The following is a 19,736-nucleotide window of genomic DNA, read 5'->3' as shown; positions in this document are numbered from 1 at the left end:
TTTGGCAGCTCATATTTTAACTTAAGATAAAGGTATAAATAAAATTTCAAATACCAAATTGTAGAACAAGTTGTAGTGAATAATGTGATAGTAGACAAAATTTGGAGAAAATTAGAGAGAACCGAAAAGTTGTTGCCGAGCCGATGCACCATGTCTCACTTGAACTCTAAAGGTTCAGCAGCGCCAGTGGAGAAATTGCTTTATAACACGTCTATGGTACCACAATGACCAAATATCATGATAAAAAAATTCAAAAAAGTTTTCTAAATTTTATATGATTTTTTGAAAATTGAAAAAATCTCAGTTTTTGCCTAATTCCTATTTGAATTACCGCCAATTGGATTTGTACGATGAAGCGCGCTTGCATTATTTTAATCAATTAATTTAACTTTTTTTATTTTCCACCGATTTTTGATGTTTTCGGTGTATTTTCGCTTGAATTTTAAAGAAAAAGTCAAAATAAATGCAAATTTTTGATTAAAAAGCACGCTGAGAGGCGTAAAAATGAAAAAGTAACGCTTTTAAACGATTTCATACCTGAATTAATTAATTTCACTAATTTACACCTATGAGCGTGCTTTTTAATCAAAAATTTGAATTTATTTTGACTTTTTCTCTAAATTTCAAACAAAAATACACCGAAAACATTAAAAATCGATGGAAAATTACAAAAAATAAAATAAATAAATTTTAAAACGTGCAAGCGCGCTCCATCGAACAAATCCAATTGGCGGTAATTCAAATAGGAATTATGCAAAAACTGAGATTTTTTCAATTTTCAAAAAATCATATAAAATTTAGAAAACTTTTTTGAATTTTTTTGAATTTTTTTATCATGATATTCGGTGATTGTGATATCATAGGCGTGTTTTAAAGCAATTTCCCCACAGGGCGTAGTCCACCTTTAACAGCTTATATCTCGGTTACTTTTAATTTTTCACGAAATTTTTAACTGGAAAATTATTTCTCAGGAATTTCTCTATATCTTCGTAGTTAATAAAATTTTAGTATCTTTTAAGACAGCTGAGATATAAGCTCTCAAAGTTACCAAGTCGATGCCCCATGTCTTCTGAAACAGTTTTTTTTTCAACTTTTATCAAACAAAACACCATCCATATCTATAAATGAAATGTTTATTACTAGCATACTACAAGGATCCAGATACCATGGAAATCAATAAATTAAATGAATTTAAAAAAAAAGGAAAATTGTTTCAGGGGTATCCGGAGAAAATGACTACATGAAAAGCTAAGGGAGGGACGGTTTTGGAGAAAAATTGGAGATTTTTAGGAAATTTCCAGATACTGGGACATGTAATTTTTCACGAGCAAAATTTGATGCATTTTTTCAGGTAGAGGAAGAGCGGGGGGGGGAGATCAAGTGCAGATGCGAGCGGGAAGACGGGCGGGAAGACGTGAAGAATTAAAGAAGCAAACGTGGGCAACAGGCAGTTTGTATATACTCGGCAGTGCATTGATAGGTGCAGCATTGTGTTGCGATGTCAATTCCTTCTTCTGAAAATTAAAAAAACAATTTTCGAAGTTTTTTTTTCGAAATTTTTTTTTCTAGTTCAAAAACTTGGCCCGAACTCTAAATTCAAAAAATTTCATTACGATTTTCAGATTCCCCATGCCAAATTACCCCTAGCCGCCAATTTTCAGAATTTTAGTGCAAAGTGTCGTGAGATCGGGTGTCCGGTCCGCAACTACAGTAACCCAGGGCACCCGATCTGACGACACTTTGCACTAAAATTCTGAAAACCGAGAGGTAGGGGTAATTTGCCACGGGGAACTCGAATTTTAACTTGAAATTTTCTTATTCTGAAGTTTGGGCCAAGTTTTGAACCCTAAAAATGCTAAAACCTAAATTTTTAGGCCTAGGCCTAAAAAAGGTCTAAAATTTTGAGTCAAGTGTAGTACTTACGTGGTTCACAGGCGTCTCCACAGACACTCCACACATACGGAACGAGGCGACGACCACAGGCCCTCACGGCCACACCTGGAACACGGACTGCACGGCTTAGTGGGCCCTCGGCCTTGAAGTTGGCGGCGGCGGCCTGGGCTCCGAGATGAGCCGAGACGGAGAGGACGAGTACGGCAAAGATGGCGATGAGCTTGCAGTTCATGTTGAGATAGTTGTTGAGAGGAGACAGAGGAGGTGATTCTGGAAAAAAAAATTGAAAATTATAATTTTTTAGGTATAAATAAATTTTAGGATAAAAAAATTTCCAAAAAAAAAAAATTTCCAAAAAAAAAATTCCAAAAAAAAAGTTAACAACTTCCTAGTGATAACCCTTTCACTGAAACTCTCACCTTTTATAGCTCAAAGTGGGCGGAGCTAATTGAGAGTTCATATCCACTTTTAGACTCCGCCCGCAATTTTAAATGTAGATATTGAGCATTATGTGACTCCGCCCATTTAAAGGGGTATAGAAAATCTGAAACAAGGAAGTTGGGTCATTCGGAAGGTAAAATGTGGTAATAATGGGAATTACTAAGAGAAATGTTGTAGAAAATGGGGGAAATTTTATAAATTCGGTGAAGAATATAGAAAAAAATCTGAAAGCTTAAAAATTAAAGGAAAGTGGGAAGTATCTGGAAAAAATGCTAAGGGTTAAAAAAAACTTTTTCAATATAATTTTTCACAAAAAAAGTATTTTCAAAAATATTTTCATATCCAAAAAAGTTAGAAAAAAAAGATAAAAATGAAAAATAAATACATAAATAAAATAAAGTAGATGCTTAGAAAAATAAATTGTTTTTTTTTCTGAAAACATTTTTTTGGGAAAACAATTTCTACAATTTTTTAGAATAGGATTTTTTCCAAAATTTAGTGAATTAGTAGGAAATAAAATATAATGGAAAACATGGAGAAAAAAACTGAAAAGATTTTTTGAAAGTTCGACACAAGTCGAAAAAATGGTGCTTGAATACTTATTTTTTGGGATTTTTTTTCAGAATTTTCTGCAATTTAAAATGTACAAAAATGGGCAAATATCGCAGTAAAACTTTTTGAAAAAAAAAATTAATTAGATGAACATGTGATAAAGTTGATGACGGAAGGAAATTGTGAAAAATACAAGAAACTGGAACAAGTAGGATATAGCTGATAAATTTAGAACGTTGGAACACTGGGAAACTTTTTTAAAAAATTTATTTGAAAATATTTTTTCCTGGATTCTGAAAAATTCTGAAAGGAGCTGTCACTTAAAAAAAATTTCAAAAAACGTTTAGAAAATTGGCAAATTTTTAGAAAATTCTTTATTTAAAGGTGAACTTTTATTTTAAAAAAATTTCCTTTAAATGACAGAAAATGAAAATTTTTTTATGATTAAATAATCCTAAAATTCAATATTTTCACACGTTTTTTTCATCATTTTTCAACGGAAAAAAACGCTTAAAAATGTGATACAACTAAAAAGAAAAAACACGGAATTTATATCTAATTAGCCTATTTCTTGTATATTTGCAAAATTGAAAAATTTAGAAGTCTAAGAAAAAAATTAACTGTACTATTTGGGCATTTCGGCTCATTTTCTGTCAATTATTTATTCATTTGAGGCTATTTTTTAAAATTTACCTTCAAAAAATAATTTTCTTAACCTCATACTAGAATTTTTTTAAATCTTAACAAAAAATTGCTCCATTTTTTTCAAAATTTTCCCATTTTTTCGACAGCCTTTACAGAAATTTTCAGAATCCAGGAAACAAATACTTTCAAATAAATTAATTTTTTTTTCAAAACTTTCCAATTCTCCAACGTTCTAAATTTATCAGCTATTTCAAAATTTTTCCAATTTCCCAAATATTCCACAATTCCCTTCCGTCCTCAACTTTATCACATGCTCATCTAATTTTGAACATCCATATTTCATCATACACCTTTCAAATTGGACTTTCGACCCAAAATTCCGATTTCCTAATGGTTTGAGCTCTGATATTCCCCAGGAGATCATCTGATACATGTCAATTATCAAAAATTCGAAATTTAGTCTTTTTGATATATGTTATGATTACTATTGAAAATGTCAGAAACCTTTTAAAAAACGACACATCACTTTGAAGTTTTGTAGTTTGTAGTTTGAATTCTGAACATTGGAATTTTAAATTACTACAGTTTTGGCTAGAAAAGGTCAATGTCAAAGTTTTGATTTTCAGCAAAAATCGAAAAAAATTTGGAAAATTACTTTTTTGTAAAAAAGCTTTTTTTTTGCAAAACTTGTTAGTCTATGAATTATGCTCATTTAAAAAAAAACTTCAAAAAACCAAAAAAACATTTTTTAACAACATTTTTTGGCCGACACCGTGAGTTCCATTTTTTTGTAATTTTAGTAATATTAAAACCACTATAGGCAATTTTTTCATTAGTACGTATGTTGCTATTCCAATAACTTTTTTACCATGTCGCTTAAAACATGCAAACTTCACTAAACAACGTCACAAATAAATCCTCATTCAGAAAATTTAATGTTGTATTTGACAGTTATAATTATGAATATGTGACTAGTCTGCATAAAAAATGGTGTGTGATGCTGGGTGAAGTTCAAGTTTCTAAGAATCTTACAATGATTTTACTGGCATTTTCAACTTGCTAGTTGCTGACACTTTTAATTAGTTGATAATTTATGTTAGAACTGTGGTGCAGAAACTAAAAAGCTAAATGTGAGCTCAAATACACTGTACTTTCATTATAAGTAATCCTTTTTAAAAAAATCAGAAAATGTTTAACTATTGCCGAATTAAATAAATGAGGTAATTGCTGAAGTTTGTAAGGGTAATTTAGTTACCGTATATTCTCTATTAGTAAGGCGCCTCTATTAGTTTTGCACCTCTATTAGTTTTGCACCTCTAATAGTTTTGCACCCCTTCATCTGTTCCTTATTTTTAGGAATTCAAAATTTGCATCATAAAATCGTTCTAAAAGTTAGGAAAACTCTTACAGACTTGGTATAGCAAGTCGAAATTGACAAAATATGAGTACAACTCGGATAATTTTTGCGTATCAGTCGTAAATTTTGTCCATTTTGGTTCATAAGTTGTTACTGAAATTGATGATATTCGCCATAACTTAATGGGAATCATGAGAAAAAACCTGTTTGAAAATTAGTTTTGCACCCTCTATTAGTTTTGCACTCTCTATTAGTTTTGCATCAAATTAGGTGTCCGAAAATTAGTTTTGCACGCCTTACTAATAGAGGATATACGGTATATTAAGAAAAAGCAACTACTAAACAAATTCATAATCTACATAGTTAACGTGGTTAATCTTATTGAATTAAAAAGTTTCTGAAGTCTGGTGCAATAATGTTCGGCATATCACTTTTTAATAACAATCCTGGGCACACCACTAAAAGCTATATTTGGGTTTAACTTGAGAAAGTTAAAAACGTTCATGCAATTGAAAATCTGTTTCCGGCAACCAACTATCCTACCAATGGTGGAATATTTGTCCAGTAATAGGTGATTCCGGCAATTTCCTGTACAATTTAGCTTCAATACCGTATATCCGCTATTGATAAGCATCATAGGTATATACAGTATATATATATATATATATATATATATATATATATATATATATATATATATACATATAATATGGTATATATGGTATATGGCATACATTATTTATATAAACATCACTGAAACATAAATTTTTTTGGCATATAACTTTTAAGCAGGCTTATCTTTAATCTTGTTAAGGAATTTGAAACACTAATTTTAATTTACTAATCTGCATTTTTGTTTGTTTAGAAATGGCAGCATACACAATAATTATCATAGCTTTTAAAGGATTTGGGAAAATGTATACAATTTCCGAACTATGTTCTCGACATATCAGTTTAGCCCCCACTACTGAACCTTCTATTGTGCTTCATACATTCCTGAAAAAATGTTGATAATCTGGATAAGCTTATTTATTTATTGTATTGTTATATAATCAAGGATTAGCTGTTTTTTGTTGTTACATGAGTTATGCGGAAAATGTAACAGAAAGGGAATTTCCAACATATTTTTTAAATGGAACATATGTACCTACCAATATATCATATCATCATACACTATATATAAAAGAAAATCGTCCGTTTGTCCCGTCCTTAAACTCGGCAGCGGACAACGATCGAGGTCGGCGATGGACATCGCATAACATTTTGGCGGGAATTCAAAAATTAATTTTTTAAAAAATTTTGGCGCGAAATTCAAATTTTAATTTTTCAAAAAATTTTGGCGCGAAATTCAAATTTTAATTTTTTCAAAAAATTTTGGCGGACATAGTACTGTAGTGGCGCTATAGGAGTACCGTAGGATTACGGTAGGATTACTGTAGTTTGAGGAAAAATACTTTTTCGATGTTTGGAAAGATAGTGGGTTGGGGTTAGTGGATGGATGGATACTGTAGGATTACTGTAGGGTTACTGTAGTTTAGGAAAACTCTAATTTTAAGATTTCGAAGAGGTATTGGCCTGGGAGTTGGTGAAGGATATTGACAAGGTACTGTAGTAGTACTGTAGGTGTACTGTAGGTATACGGGTGGGTTACTGTAGTTTGGGAAAACTCTACTTTTGAGGAGTTGTTAGAGGACATTGTCTTTGGTTTTTTGATTTTTTTAGCCTACAGAATGCTCGAATAAAATTAAAATTTCCTTTCTTCATGAGACCTTTTTCTAAAATTAAATGGTAATTTCTGTGTCAAACATTTCTAATTTTGCCAGTCGCTATCCGCGCCGTAGGCGCGGTTTGCGGTTGGTAAAAAAATATTAGTTATAATATTCAATAGCTGATTATATATATATATATATATAAGCAGATATTGAATACCATAACTAATATATATATATATATATCTATATATGTCCACCTTCACAAATCTCCTCCATCCAGTTTTCAGGCTACTCTTAGATCTTTCTGTTGCCAAAATCTAGAGGTTCAGATCACCTTCCAAAACCTTCGTCACTGAGATTTTTGATGGTTTTAACTCAATCACAGTCCCAGAGGAACTTTCATAATCTAAATTTGTATGTTAAAAGTGTGACTTGTTTGTGAGAGTCTGTGATGTAGTGATACGTAATTATACGTTTTAGATTCTGAAAGCATACTTCACATATCTAAAGTCATAAGACTAGTTTGCAGACAAGAAGATCATGGGAAAATGGTTTCTTAGCTGAAACTCGAGGAGTTATAGAGTTGTATCCCAAGCAAGGTAGATAGAATAGTAATGTTTCAAGAAAAAGTTGGATGTACCAAGTTATGTATAGTTGGGTTGTATCAGATGTTAACTGGATAAATAGTGAATCGAAAAAATCTACAATTTAATAAAATTTTGATGTTATCCAAAATTCACACGTCTTGTACCTGAAAACCTTGGGGAACAATTGATCAGAGTGTTCGGAATACATACTGTTTAGCAAATATTACTGTAGTTGCCTATATGTATAGTTATCTATGCTATATTGATGGGATGCGATATGAATGTTATAACTAGTCAAAAGTTGATTTTCAGATGATAATTAAATGACATTTGTCTACTCTGGACTATAACACATATGACATACAGTATATATATATATATATATATACATACAATGTACACGCGACAATATTTTTCTGATTTTTTTGTCTGGAAGTTCAGAAGTTTACGATGTTCTGTCAGAACCTGCGTCACTGGGGTCTTTGATTTATCAAAGGTTTGGAATCGCTCCCAGAGGAACTTTATAGACGTTAATCAAAATCTAAATTTGTCTGTTAAAAGTGTGTCTTGTACGCGTGTGGGATGAAGGGACACGTAATTATGAGTTTCCTGTTTTGAAAGCATACTTCACTTATAGTGATGTCGAGAAAGAAGAAACTTGGAATAGACTCTAATTACAGATGGATTTGGTGACATAGAAGGGAAAAGTTTTTAAATTTTCCTAAATACACTTTAAATAATCCAAAATCACCGAATATATTGTACAAATAAAAAAAAATCTGAAATTTTGAATTTTTTTTTATAGTGTTTTATTACAATCTATTTGGCCATTTTGTATCATTATATGTGTATTTAGTCAAAAACCCCACCGGAAATTATTATTTTTTGGCGAATTGTCGATTTGTCGGATATTTTTATTCTTGGTGAATGACCGATTTGCTGGAAATTTTTATTTTTGGCGAATGCGCCGATTTGCCGGAAATTTTCATTTTTGGCGAATTGCCGATTTGCCGGAAATTTTTATTTTTGGTGAATGGCCGATTTGCCGGAAATTTAAAAAAATCGGAATTCGAAGTTTAAAAAAATCGGCACAATTGGGCAATTCGCCAAAAATGAAAATTTCCAGCAAATCGGCAATTTGTCAAAAATGAAAATTCTCGCCAAATCGGCAATTCGCCAAAAATAAAAATTTCCGGCAAATCGGCAATTTGCCAAAAATAAACATTTCCGGTGGGGACTTTGCCTAAACACACTTATAATGATGCAAAATACCGAATACATCCTAATAAAACCCTCCAACAAAAATTTAAAATTTTAGATTTTTCATAATAATTTCTGGTCAAAGTTTTTGGCAAATTGCCAAAATTTGGAAAAATATGAGATTTTGATAAAATCCAAATCTTTCGACCCCTACAATGTTTTAAGACGACTAATTAAAACAAAATTTGCTGTATAAAAAATGTAGAAAAAAACATTTTTTTTTTGATCGACTTCCAAAATTATGAGTGGCAGAAACTGAGTAATTGTCAATTTTTGACATTAAATAAAAAATTTTCAAAATTTTTTTGAAAAGTTTTATTATGATATTTCGTCATTTTGGCACCATAAAAGTAGTTACTTCACCTTTAAGTCTGTTTTTTTTTCAGTTTTGGAACTTTGGAACCGTTGACTCAATGTTAGTCTTATAGTTAGATATGTAGTTTATTTTCAGAGTTTCAGAAACTTCATATTCTCACGTAACTCATGTCATAAGGTATTTCAGCAGTTACGTAGGTAACGTGGAAGCCTATAATCGGCATAGCAATGTTGAAATGGTACTTGGCAATTTGAACCTGCTCTTAATTCCAGGGGGACGGTGAAAATTCGACACATCACTTTTGCAAAGTGAAATTAGAAATTAAAATATCCAAAAATGTCTTTCTAGACTAGACTATGACATTTTTGTTTGCAAAAAAAGTGTGTGCTCTGGCCATTTTCTAGTGACCAATGATGTTCGTGATTCGGACCATGCGTGGGTGGCAAACGATATTTTGCGGCAAATCGGCAAATTGCCGGAATTGAAATTTCCGGCAAATTGGCAAATCGGCAATTCGCCAGAAATGAAAGTTTCAGGCAAATTGGCAAATTGCCAAAAATGAAAATTTCCGGCAAATCGGCAAATTGCCGGACTTGAAATTTTATGGCAAAACATAAAATCGACAAATTGCCGGAATTGAAATTTCCGGCAAATTGGCAAATCGGCAATTCGCCAAAAATGAAAGTTTCAGGCAAATTGCCAAATTGCCAAAAATGAAAATTTCCGGCAAATCGGCAAATTGCCGGAATTGAAATTTTATGGCATAACATAAAATCGACAAATTGCCGTAATTTAAAATTTCCGGCAAATTGGCAAATCGGCAATTCGCCAAAAATGAAAGTTTCAGGCAAATTGGCGAATCGGCAATTCGCCTAAAAATGAAAATTTCCGGTCAATAGGCAACACGCCAAAAATTAAATATCCGGCAAATCGGCAATTCGTCAAGAATTAATATTTCCGGCAAATCAGCAATTCGCCAAAAATGAAAATTTCCGGCAAATCGGCAAAACAGGCGACTTGCCGAACGGCAATTGCCGCCCACCCCTGATTCAGTATAGATTGGATTTTCGGATAACTTTAAAATTTGCACAATGTTTTCACAGACAAAACTTCAGATTGAATTTTTGAATTTCTTGGTTTTAAACTACGCACAAAATACGGCCATAATTTTTGCAAAATGTGTAGTTCAGAAAATTAAAGTCTAGACGATATGAAACATCACCTATTTTTTATTTTTTTTTTTGATTCGTGAATTACTGAAAACGTGATAGATCTGAAAATTACCCTAAAATTAGGATCAGTTTCAATATTTCGTAATACATTTTGTCGGGTAACTAGCAACTATATTTCAAAAGTTTTTGGAACGGGAAATACTTAAAAAAAAGGCAAAGTTTTAGGTATTTCCGTTTTATAAAAAAAATCCTATCCGGCAAACGGCAATTTGTCGAAAATGAAAATTTCCGGAAATTCGGCAAACCGGCAGTTTGTCGATTTTGCCCGAATTTGCAGAACGGCAATTGCCGCTCATTCCTGCTATAAGGGGACTATAGTTCAAGAATGTCTAGCCGCATTTAATTTAATTGATCCGATCCAACTACTTTCTTTTAATGTGTCTACTTTGCATGGGATACAACTCTATAACTTCTCGAGTTTCAGCTAAAAAACCATTTTCCCATGGTCTTCCTGTCTGCAAACTAGTCTTATGACTTTAGATATGTGAAGTATGCTTTCAGAATCTAAAACGTATAATTACGTGTCACAAGACACACTTTTAATACACGAATTTAGATTTTGATAGACGTCAGTGGGCTTCTCCTGGGACCTATGACCAAGCGTAAACCATTGATAAATCAAAAATTTTAAGTGATCATTGTTCTGGAAGGGAAGTTTTGAATTAGTTTCTTAATCTAACTTAAATAAGTGTTCATGTTTTACAGAATCAAATATAATATACAGTCATTAGGTGCATAAAAACGTGATTCTGGAAATGGCTGAATTTCTCTTACGGTGGGATTAAAGGCTTTATCGGAATTAGGGGTGAATTGGTAAATTGCCGGTTTGCTGATTTTCCGGAAATTTAAAATTCCAGCAAATTGCCGATTTGCCGATTTGCCAGAAATTTTTATTTTGGGAAAATTGCCGATGTACCGGAAAAAATTATTTGCCGCCCACCCCTGTCCTAATATATATGTAGTACATCAATTTTATTAGGTCCATATAAACGTAATAATTAATTTTTTTTTTAATACATGGGATTTTAGGCCTGTATAGGATATTTTTAGGTCCTTTTCAGATAATTTTGGGTCATGTTTCAGAATGCAAACTAGTCATGATTTTAGATAAATGAGATTTGCTTTTAGGGCCCAAAACGTGTAAGCCCAAGTCACGTCATAAAAAATTCCAAAAAAAAATTTTTTTTTTTTTTTTTCAAATTTTCGAAATATCCGTTTTATCCCATTCTTCACATAACTCTTGAAAAACGGATACATACTTTTTATAACAATAAAATAAATTGTATACAAACATCTAATCCTTTAAAAGCTATTCCAAAAAAAAAATGCATTTCTAAACAAAATTTGAAATCCGGATAAGCTGGCTCTCAGGAATTATGACAATGTTTAAGCTTGTTTCAGTCTGAAAATATTAACACTAACGATAATGGATATCAATACAGATTTAAAGAAATTGTGCGTTTTTTGGTTTCTCGGGAGTTATTGCATTCCATGGTTCGAATGATTCATTAAATATTAACCTGAAGGGTTCAATAAATCTATATAGAATAGAGTGATGGGTTAAATGGTAAATTAAAAAAAATAACCCACACGGTTTAATATTAACATACATGCTTGGTACTACAATTAAAAATAGCTGAACTACTCAAAATCTTTGTTACATTCAAAAAATTTTCTTCCGCTTTTTTTCATCCTATAATTATCCTTTTCAAAATGTCGTTGTGACGTGCCACAAACCCACACAAACACCGACAAATCACACTTTCAACATACGAATTTAGACACTAATTATGACATATCTATACGTCAGTGGGAAAGTTCTCATGGGACCTGTGATGCTGAGCTCAAATCATTGATAAATTATATATGGAAGCTTCTGGAAAACGGGACTTTTGGAAATAGGTATAATTAGGTATTAGGTATGTATAGGTATATTTCGAAAAAAAAACACACTTGGCAACTGGAACAAGTAATATAGTCTAAAAAAGTCTAAAATGATCTCGGAATTTTTGCAGATTTGGAACACTGAACCTAATATATATATAAATATATATATATACATATATACATCTCTTAATTTTTTAATTGATTCACTGAAAAAAAATCAAAAATCCTCTTGAAAAGCTTGATTTGCTCAGCAAACTCCACATTCCCACGTTACCCATGTCACAATGCACCATAGACATTTTGTAGGTAACGTGGGAGCCTATGACCTACGACATAACTATATGATGCTTGGAGCTGATCATCAGTCTGAAGGGATACACTAAATATCCGGCAGATGGGGTTTGAAATTGTACAAAATTGAAAAAAGGACAATTTTTCAATGTACGCGGGGATCAATTTTGAGTCCTCTAGCTACAAAATGAACCATTTTAGAGAAGTTTCATAATTGTGAATTTTTACAATAAATTGCCCAATTTTGCCACTTTTTATTAGTTTTTAATGGGTCAAACCTAATATATGAATTACCCGTTTTCAAAAACTTTGAAGAATTTTTTAATTTTTACAAATTTTTTCAGCCATGACTGAAAATCTCGTGAATTTCCACAACTATAGTATATTTTTTTCCAGAAAAAATATGTATGTAGTTTTGCCCGACTAACGTCAGTACATGATAATATTTAGTAGAGGTTCACAACAACATCTAGAATTTTTTTCAAATAGAATATTAGAAATTTCTAAGAATTTTGATTTCTTAAACTCTGAAAAAAACGTGAAGCTACGGGAATTAGGGAAGAAATAATTGAAATTCAAAAAAATCGAAAAAAAAATTTCATTAACTTTTTTGTACTAATTGTATGCTATATTGTATGCCACATTGAGCAAAAAAAAAACAAAACTATATAACCGGTACCTCCCTCTGTCCCCCGTCCATTCATCCGGAGCCACCACGAACAAAATACGACGAAATTAATTGCCAAATATACGGCTTCTTCTTCTTCTTCTTACTACAGTTCTTTTCAAAATTAGAATTTTTTTCAAAATTTGTTTGAAAATTTTTTTACTCATCTAATATATATATATATATATATATATATATGTATATATATTAAAATTAGTAGCGTTGAAAATCTAAAAAAATATTTAAAATGTGTTAAAACCAGCAAAAAAAACTTGGCGAAAAAAGTGCAAATCTGAGCCAAATCCCATACATTTTGCTCTTTTATACTCGCAAAGTGCAATGCACTTTGAGAAAAAGTGTAGGTTTTGGTTTCAAGCAGTCATAAGACTTCGCACGCTTGCGATATCCTGTGATAATCCGGGCTAATCAAATTCTTTTGAAATTTTTAGATTTTTGAAATTTTAAAATTTTGGCTATTTGGATAGTTTAGTCCAACTTCGAAATATAAAAAAATGGAAAAATAATTAAAACGAGTTTTTTATGGGATTTCAGCTGTTAAGATAGGGTTGATCAATGCACCATGTTAATGTCGACAGAAAAAAATTTAAAAAAGGTTTTTTTAAGTTTTCGGAATTTTTGATATGGATCAAAAACTCAAGATGAACTTTTCTGTACTTTTCTAAAATTTTCTGAAATTTTCTGAACTTTCAGACATTTTCTAAAAAACTTTATATTGTATTTGAAATTATCTGCAGTTTTATGAAATTGTCTAAAATTCCCTGAAATTTTCAGAAATTAACTAAAATAGTTGCCAAAATTACACCTAAAATTATCTGGAAATTTTCAGGAATTTTTGAATTTTTCTGAAATTTTTTTGAAAAATTTTCTGCAATCACCTGTTTCATCATCTGAAAAGTTTTGAATTTTTAGAAATTATCTAGAATTTACACAAAACTATCTGACAGTGTATCTGAAATTTTCTGATTTTTTTTAATTTTTTAATTTTTTAAAAATTTTCTGAAACAATTTCAGATTGTCAAAAAAGTTTTTTTTCTCAAAAAACTGAGATTTTTCGAGCTTAAAACGTCATTTGGTGAGACAGCCTGCCACCAATTGTAATTTTTGACTTTCAATGTAGTGAAAACTCCCGAAACTGTGGCCTGAAATTATCTGAAATTATCTGAAACAGTATCTAAATATAAATTATCCAATTTCAGTGCGATCATTGCTCCCGCATCAAAGTTCTTCCAATTTCCGAATGTTGAAAGCACTTTCCCACCGAATTGTCTGCAATTCGATCACACGATTTTCAGATTTTTGAACTATGATTTCGAAAATGTCAACTGGACTTTCAGATTTTCACGTCTTCAACCGGATTTTGAGAAATGTCGAATGATTATAATTAAGATAACAAGTCACATAAACCACGAATTCAAATTTAGACACTCTATAGTCCTCTGGGACTCACCAATACGGAAGTAGACATTAAAAAATCAAAACTTCGTCCAAAAGATCAGGCTTCGGGCTTCGGGCTTCGGGCTTCGGGCTTCAGTCTCAAGAAACCAACTCTCACGGTCTCTGCATTTTTCCTGTGTCACACAGCCTACGACATCGGTTCCCATATTCATTACACAGATATTATGCTACATATTCCTGAACAAAAGGGATTAAACATCCATTGATGTGTCGTTTTTGCAGACTTTAGTTCAAAAATATCATCAAAGACCTAATTACCGAGTTCTCGGAATCAGAAATGCTAAGCATTAAAAATCGGCAATTATCAACTATCACTTGCAGAATTTCAGGCACTTTATATTCATATCAGATAGAATCATCGATGAAGTTTCAAAACACAATTTCTTTAAAGCTATTGTAAAGCTTCTGCAAAAGATTTAGAAAGTTTATAACATAATAGAATGTTAACGAGATTATACTATAGTCAACGAAAGTGGAAAAACTCCTCGAAACATCACTTCGGGATTAGAACCGATGTATGAATTGTGTCAACAGCTACGCAACTATTCTTTTCAATATTCAGGGTCTGGACCATAATGCAGCCTAATGCAGCCTACTGTCCCATTTTGTAGTGGGCATGTATAATGTGTAAAAAAACAATAATGATCTTTCCAAAAGCTGAAAAAAACTGTATTCCGAACATTTTCTAGTAGTTTGTTATCAATCCAAGTCATTCCTAGGACGTCCCGCAAAACGGAGATCTCATGTTTAACTGACCCACGTATCTTTTTATTAAAAATGAAAAAGAATTCTTGTCTAGGCTTTTTCGAACTTCTGATGTTATATCTTTTTGCAAAAAAAGTGTTGATGATATCATAAGTGAAGTTCGGTCAGTTGCTTACGTAGCTGACCATCAACTTTTTAACAGTAGTTTTTCAAAAATCAGGAAGTACAAATTTTTAGATTTTCAGCATGAAGTATAACGTTTGAACAATCATACTATATTTAAGCTAATCATTAAAATTTTCAGAATAGTCCAAATGTCCAAGAGGAATAATTTCTTATAAGGCATATCAACCACTGCTTGAAAATTGACTAAACGTATATGCAGACTTGATCAGTTAAGTTTTAGTACACATGCTAACTAGACTAGAATGTTACAGTTCAACTGGAAAACATAAAAATAGTCTACACAAGATGTTTTATCTATAGTTTGTTCTATGCGGCCTGTATGTCGGTATATTGTGACCTACATTCTTCCCGCCTGCTCTGTGTTGTTGTTGTTTTCCCCTACCATCTGTAGGAGGTGATTGTAAATGAGAGTCTTTAGTACCAATGCATTAGTCACTAGTCAGATATTCAAAATTCTGCTAGACAACAATAAATTAGTCTAAACTACATTTATGACAAGATCAACAAGCTTTTTTTTTTCAAACATTCTGACATCAGAGATAATTGTCTAGACATTTTTTTGAAAAATAACGAATTTGGCTTGGGCTTAGGCTTAGGCTTGGGCTTAGGCTTAGGCTTAGGCTTAGGCTTAGGCTTAAGATTAGGCTTAGATTTAAGCTTAAGGTTAGACTTATCCTAGGCATAGTCTTGAGCTTAGTTAGGCTTAGGCTTGGGCTGAGTGTGGGAAAAAGAGAGATCAAAACTCCAGAAAGTTGAAGAATTCAGAAAAAAAAGAAACTAGTAAAAAATATAAAAAATTCTAGGAAAAAAGAAAAAAGATGCACAATCCCAAAAAAATGAAAAAACGTTTAAAACCGTGAAAAATTGTCCAAAAATTGCCAGAAAAGAACAGTACATCCCAAAAATAGTGGCAAAACGTTTTGCAGGGTTAGTAAGTTGAACATTATGTTTGAATCAAATTCAGACAAACTATTGTTGCAAAATTTTTAACTTGAAATGGCCCAGGTTGCGGTTTCTTAACTGCCACCTCAATTTCGAAAACGTATCGCATAAATAAACCTGATTAATAGACTAATGGGTCTATAGAGATCAATCAAATTGCGTAGATCAACAGAACTCCCCCCCGATAAGAAGATAGTACTCCCGCCGAATCAAAATCTACACTTACCAATTAAAAAGTGACCCCAATCTTTTGCCTTTTATGATCCCAATAATGTCTAGTCGACAAAATGATAGTGTTTCTAATGCTGATTTGTATCATTTTGTTCTACGTGAACACTGTTTCCGGTTGTATTCCATCACAGGAAATTGAACGTGAGTTTTTTTTTTTCTAGGACACTTAGCCCAGTGAAGTTTTTTTGCAGCGATCGACGATTTTACAACTACAACTGTTGCAGTTGATCGCAAGTTTATCTGAAAAAATTATAATTTAAAAAAAAGATTTTTAGCATTTACAACCACAGCGGTACCAACCACAACCACAATACCTATAGATCGTGAGTTTGAATTTGTTGGTAAAACATGGATTTCCGTAGTTTGTAGCCTTTGTAGTCTGTGACGTCACACTCATAATTGCTAAATATTTCGTGGTGAGACCCGCCGAAAATCTTTTGGCGCGAAATTCAAATTTTTTGAGAAAATTTTTTAAAATGAAAAATGACATTTTTGGAACAAATATTTTTGGCGGGAATTTAAATTTTTTGAGAAAATTTTTTTTAATGAAAAATGACATTTTTGGAACAAATATATTTGGCGGGAATTCGAACGTTTTGAGAAAATTTTTTGACGGGAAATTTAAATTTTCGGATAAAAACATTTTGGCGGGAAATTAAAGTGTTCTGAGAAAAAGATTTTGGCAGGAAATTCAAATTTTCTCAGAAATAATTTTTAGCAATAAATTCAATTTTTTTTGAGAAAATCTCTTGGCGGGAAATTCTTTTTTTTTTGAGAAAAATGTTTTGGCGGGAATTCAAATTTTCTGAGAAAACATTTTTGACGGTAATTCAAATTTTTTGAAGAAATTCAAACTTTCTGAAAAATTTTTTGGCGGGAATTCAAATTTTCTGAGTAAAATAATTTGGCGGAAAATTTGAATCTTTTGAGGAAATATTTTTGGCGGGAAATTAAAATTTTTGAGAAAAATATTTTAGCGGGAAATTTAAATTTTCGAAAAAAAAATTTTGGCTGGAAATTAAAATTTTTGAAGAAAATTTTTTTGGCAGGAATTCAACACACGTTCAGGAAATTCCAAGAAACTTCTGGAATGTTCTAATTTACCTAGATTTATAGCAGTAACTACTACAACTACAACTACAACTACTACAGAAGAACCTACAACAACTACTACAGCCCCATGTAAGTTATATCAGTTTTCAAAGACGATTCTACAAAGCCACTTTCAGTTTGCGCTAACTGCTTACAAGTTTACAACAATGATTGCTTTGGGGAAGGTAATCCTGACGCCGATAACTGGTGTGTTCCTGTAGATGAGGTTCCTGTCACTATTGACATAAATGCAGCCGGTGATCAATGCTCGTAAGATAAACTTTTACATTATCATAACATGGGTTATTTGCCGATTTGCCGGAAATTTTAAATTCCGGTTATTTGCCGATTTGCCGGAAATTTTAAGTTCCGGTTATTTGCCGATTTGCCGGAAATTTTAAATTCCGGTTATTTGCCGATTTGCCGGAAATTTTAAATTCCGGTTATTTGCCGATTTGCCGGAAATTTTAAGTTCCGGTTATTTGCCGATTTGCCGGAAATTTTAAATTCCGGTTATTTGCCGATTTGCCGGAAATTTTAAATTCCGGTTATTTGCCGATTTGCCGGAAATTTTAAATTCCGGTTATTTGCCGATTTGCCGGAAATTCTTAATTCCGGCAATGTGTTGATTTGCGGAGTTGCCGGAAATTTTTAATTCCGCTTATTTGCCAATTTGCCGGAAATTTTTAATTCTGGTAATTTGCCGTATTGCCGGAAATTTTAAATTCCAGTTATTTGCCGATTTGCCGGAAATTTTTAGTTTGTTTTTAATTGTAACTAATGTTAATAATTCATTACTACTTCAGTTGATATATATTCATTTAATTAAAGAAAACAACACAGAATTTTCAGAAGCACATTCCAATGTCCATCGGGAACATTTGCGTCGTTTGACTACGGTGAGCCAACTGAAGAGTCGGGAGTCAATGCCGGCATGGATCCCGTCACAATTACTTGCGCAGAGACCGGCGCCAATGTGGGAAGATGGTGGTACAATAGATATGATAGTGTGCAAACGTATCTTAATAAGGTTACGTGCAGAAAAACTCCAAGCCCTACAAGTAAGTTGGGCTTTGGCTCAGGCTTAGGCTTAGGCTCAGGTTCAAGCTCGAGCTTAGTCTTAGGCTTAGGCTTAGGCTTAGTCTTAGAGTTACGGTTAGGGTCAGGCTTAGGCTTAGGCATAGGCTTAGGCTTAGGATTGGACTTAGGCTTAGGCTTAGGTTTTTGCTCTGGCCTAGGCTTAGGCTTAAGCTTAAACTTAGGCTTAGGCATAGGCTTAGGCTTAAGCTGAGGCTGAAAAAAATCATTTTCCACCGTATTCCAGCCTGCTCGGTCTGTGCTCCAACAATTTACGATCCGAATTGCTATGGGCCAGGTTTCCCAGATGCAAATGACTGGTGTGCGACTGAGGCTGCGGTTTCACCTCAATACTCTTTAGATCCTTTTTACATCGACCAATGCGTGTAAGTTTTTTACTTCACTCATAGAAGCATTTATTCAAATTTTCTTCAGCGCAGAATGGACATGCCCAACGGGGACATATGCGGTGTACGAGTCCGGTGGTACGGTGATAACGGATGAAGTTAGTGGAGCATTTTGTCAAGAAACTGGAGGCAACCAGGGATCGTGGTATGCAACATATTTTGGTAACCCAATCTATTTTGACACTTTCAAATGCAAAAATCTTCCGGCTCTCAGTAAGTTTTCTTGGGGATCCTGTCAGGCATAATCTGATTTTTCAGCTTGCACTTTCTGTCTTCCAATGGTGTACAACCCAGATTGCTATGGCGTGGATAATCCGAGCAACACCGACTGGTGTTACACTGAAGCCGAGGTCACAGTCAACTATTATAGAGATGTTGATACTTGCATGTGAGTTTCTAGCTAGCTGCTCAAATAATTTGACCCTCATACTTTTCAGTGCGGCGTTCACATGCCCATACGGAACTGACGCGATTTTTGATCTCGGTGGTACTGATCAAAATGCGGGAAGTCAGGTTGTATCGACGCTTTGTGATGAATTCGCAGCCACTCCGGGGCAGTGGCGGATCGATATTGGTGGCGATGTAATCACTAAGTTCACGTGTAAAAATTGGTGAACTATTCATCTGGTTTATAGGAAACATATTAATAATAATTAATAATGATGTTAATAAAGTAATATTGCATATACCAGCAGTTTTTTCCGGCAACATATTTTCAGTACCCTTGTGAAAAATCTACACTATGAACGGAAAAAATTGTTGAAACATGGACCCCAGTTT

At 32.8% G+C, this 19,736-nt stretch overlaps 2 protein-coding genes and 5 non-coding genes across 7 annotated transcripts; 3 read left to right on the top strand and 4 right to left on the bottom strand.

The window, feature by feature from the left end:
- Window positions 1-1,115: 1,115 nt before the first annotated feature.
- daf-28 (uncharacterized protein) lies at window positions 1,116-2,437 on the bottom strand. Its single transcript, NM_075439.5, has 3 exons — window positions 2,313-2,437; window positions 1,924-2,163; window positions 1,116-1,514 (listed from the first exon to the last, which is right to left on the bottom strand). Exons 2-3 carry the CDS (start codon window positions 2,123-2,125, stop codon window positions 1,423-1,425), a joined length of 294 nt encoding a protein of 97 aa, NP_507840.1. The 5' UTR covers window positions 2,126-2,163; window positions 2,313-2,437; the 3' UTR covers window positions 1,116-1,422.
- A 3,303-nt stretch (window positions 2,438-5,740) lies between these two features.
- On the bottom strand, window positions 5,741-5,761 carry 21ur-11580. Its single transcript, NR_070254.1, has one exon.
- Window positions 5,762-10,058: 4,297 nt separating this feature from the next.
- On the bottom strand, window positions 10,059-10,079 carry 21ur-10786. Its single transcript, NR_070253.1, has one exon.
- Window positions 10,080-15,824: 5,745 nt separating this feature from the next.
- Window positions 15,825-15,917, bottom strand: Y116F11B.20. The gene has a single exon (NR_070251.1). It is a non-coding gene; the product is annotated as an Unclassified non-coding RNA Y116F11B.20 (non-coding RNA).
- On the top strand, window positions 15,825-15,917 carry Y116F11B.23. Its single transcript, NR_070252.1, has one exon. It is a non-coding gene; the product is annotated as an Unclassified non-coding RNA Y116F11B.23 (non-coding RNA).
- Window positions 15,918-16,436: 519 nt separating this feature from the next.
- On the top strand, window positions 16,437-19,634 carry Y116F11B.2 (Sushi domain-containing protein; the record flags this gene model as incomplete). Its single annotated transcript, NM_075438.5, has 10 exons — window positions 16,437-16,521; window positions 16,572-16,610; window positions 16,656-16,703; window positions 17,497-17,562; window positions 17,610-17,742; window positions 18,325-18,533; window positions 18,797-18,935; window positions 18,985-19,169; window positions 19,215-19,344; window positions 19,394-19,634. The coding sequence occupies 10 exons, from the start codon at window positions 16,437-16,439 to the stop codon at window positions 19,569-19,571; spliced, it is 1,212 nt and encodes a 403-aa protein (NP_507839.3). The 3' UTR covers window positions 19,572-19,634.
- Y116F11B.21 lies at window positions 18,550-18,603 on the top strand. The gene has a single exon (NR_070250.1). It is a non-coding gene; the product is annotated as an Unclassified non-coding RNA Y116F11B.21 (non-coding RNA).
- Window positions 19,635-19,736: the final 102 nt, after the last annotated feature.

Source organism: Caenorhabditis elegans, chromosome V (assembly GCF_000002985.6).
Source record: "Caenorhabditis elegans chromosome V".
Lineage (NCBI taxonomy): Eukaryota > Metazoa > Nematoda > Chromadorea > Rhabditida > Rhabditidae > Caenorhabditis > Caenorhabditis elegans.
The sequence above is the reverse complement of the archived record's forward strand: the minus strand, read 5'-3'. Positions and strand labels throughout refer to the sequence as shown.

Excerpts from the sequence above, each read along its gene's own strand:
- daf-28 (NM_075439.5), bottom strand. The coding sequence starts at position 2,125 with ATGAACTGCAAGCTCATCGCCATCTTTGCCGTACTCGTCCTCTCCGTC. Across the intron at positions 1,515-1,923 it reads TGGAGACGCCTGTGAACCAC|AAGAAGGAATTGACATCGCA; the intron begins GTAAGTACTACA and ends TTTAATTTTCAG.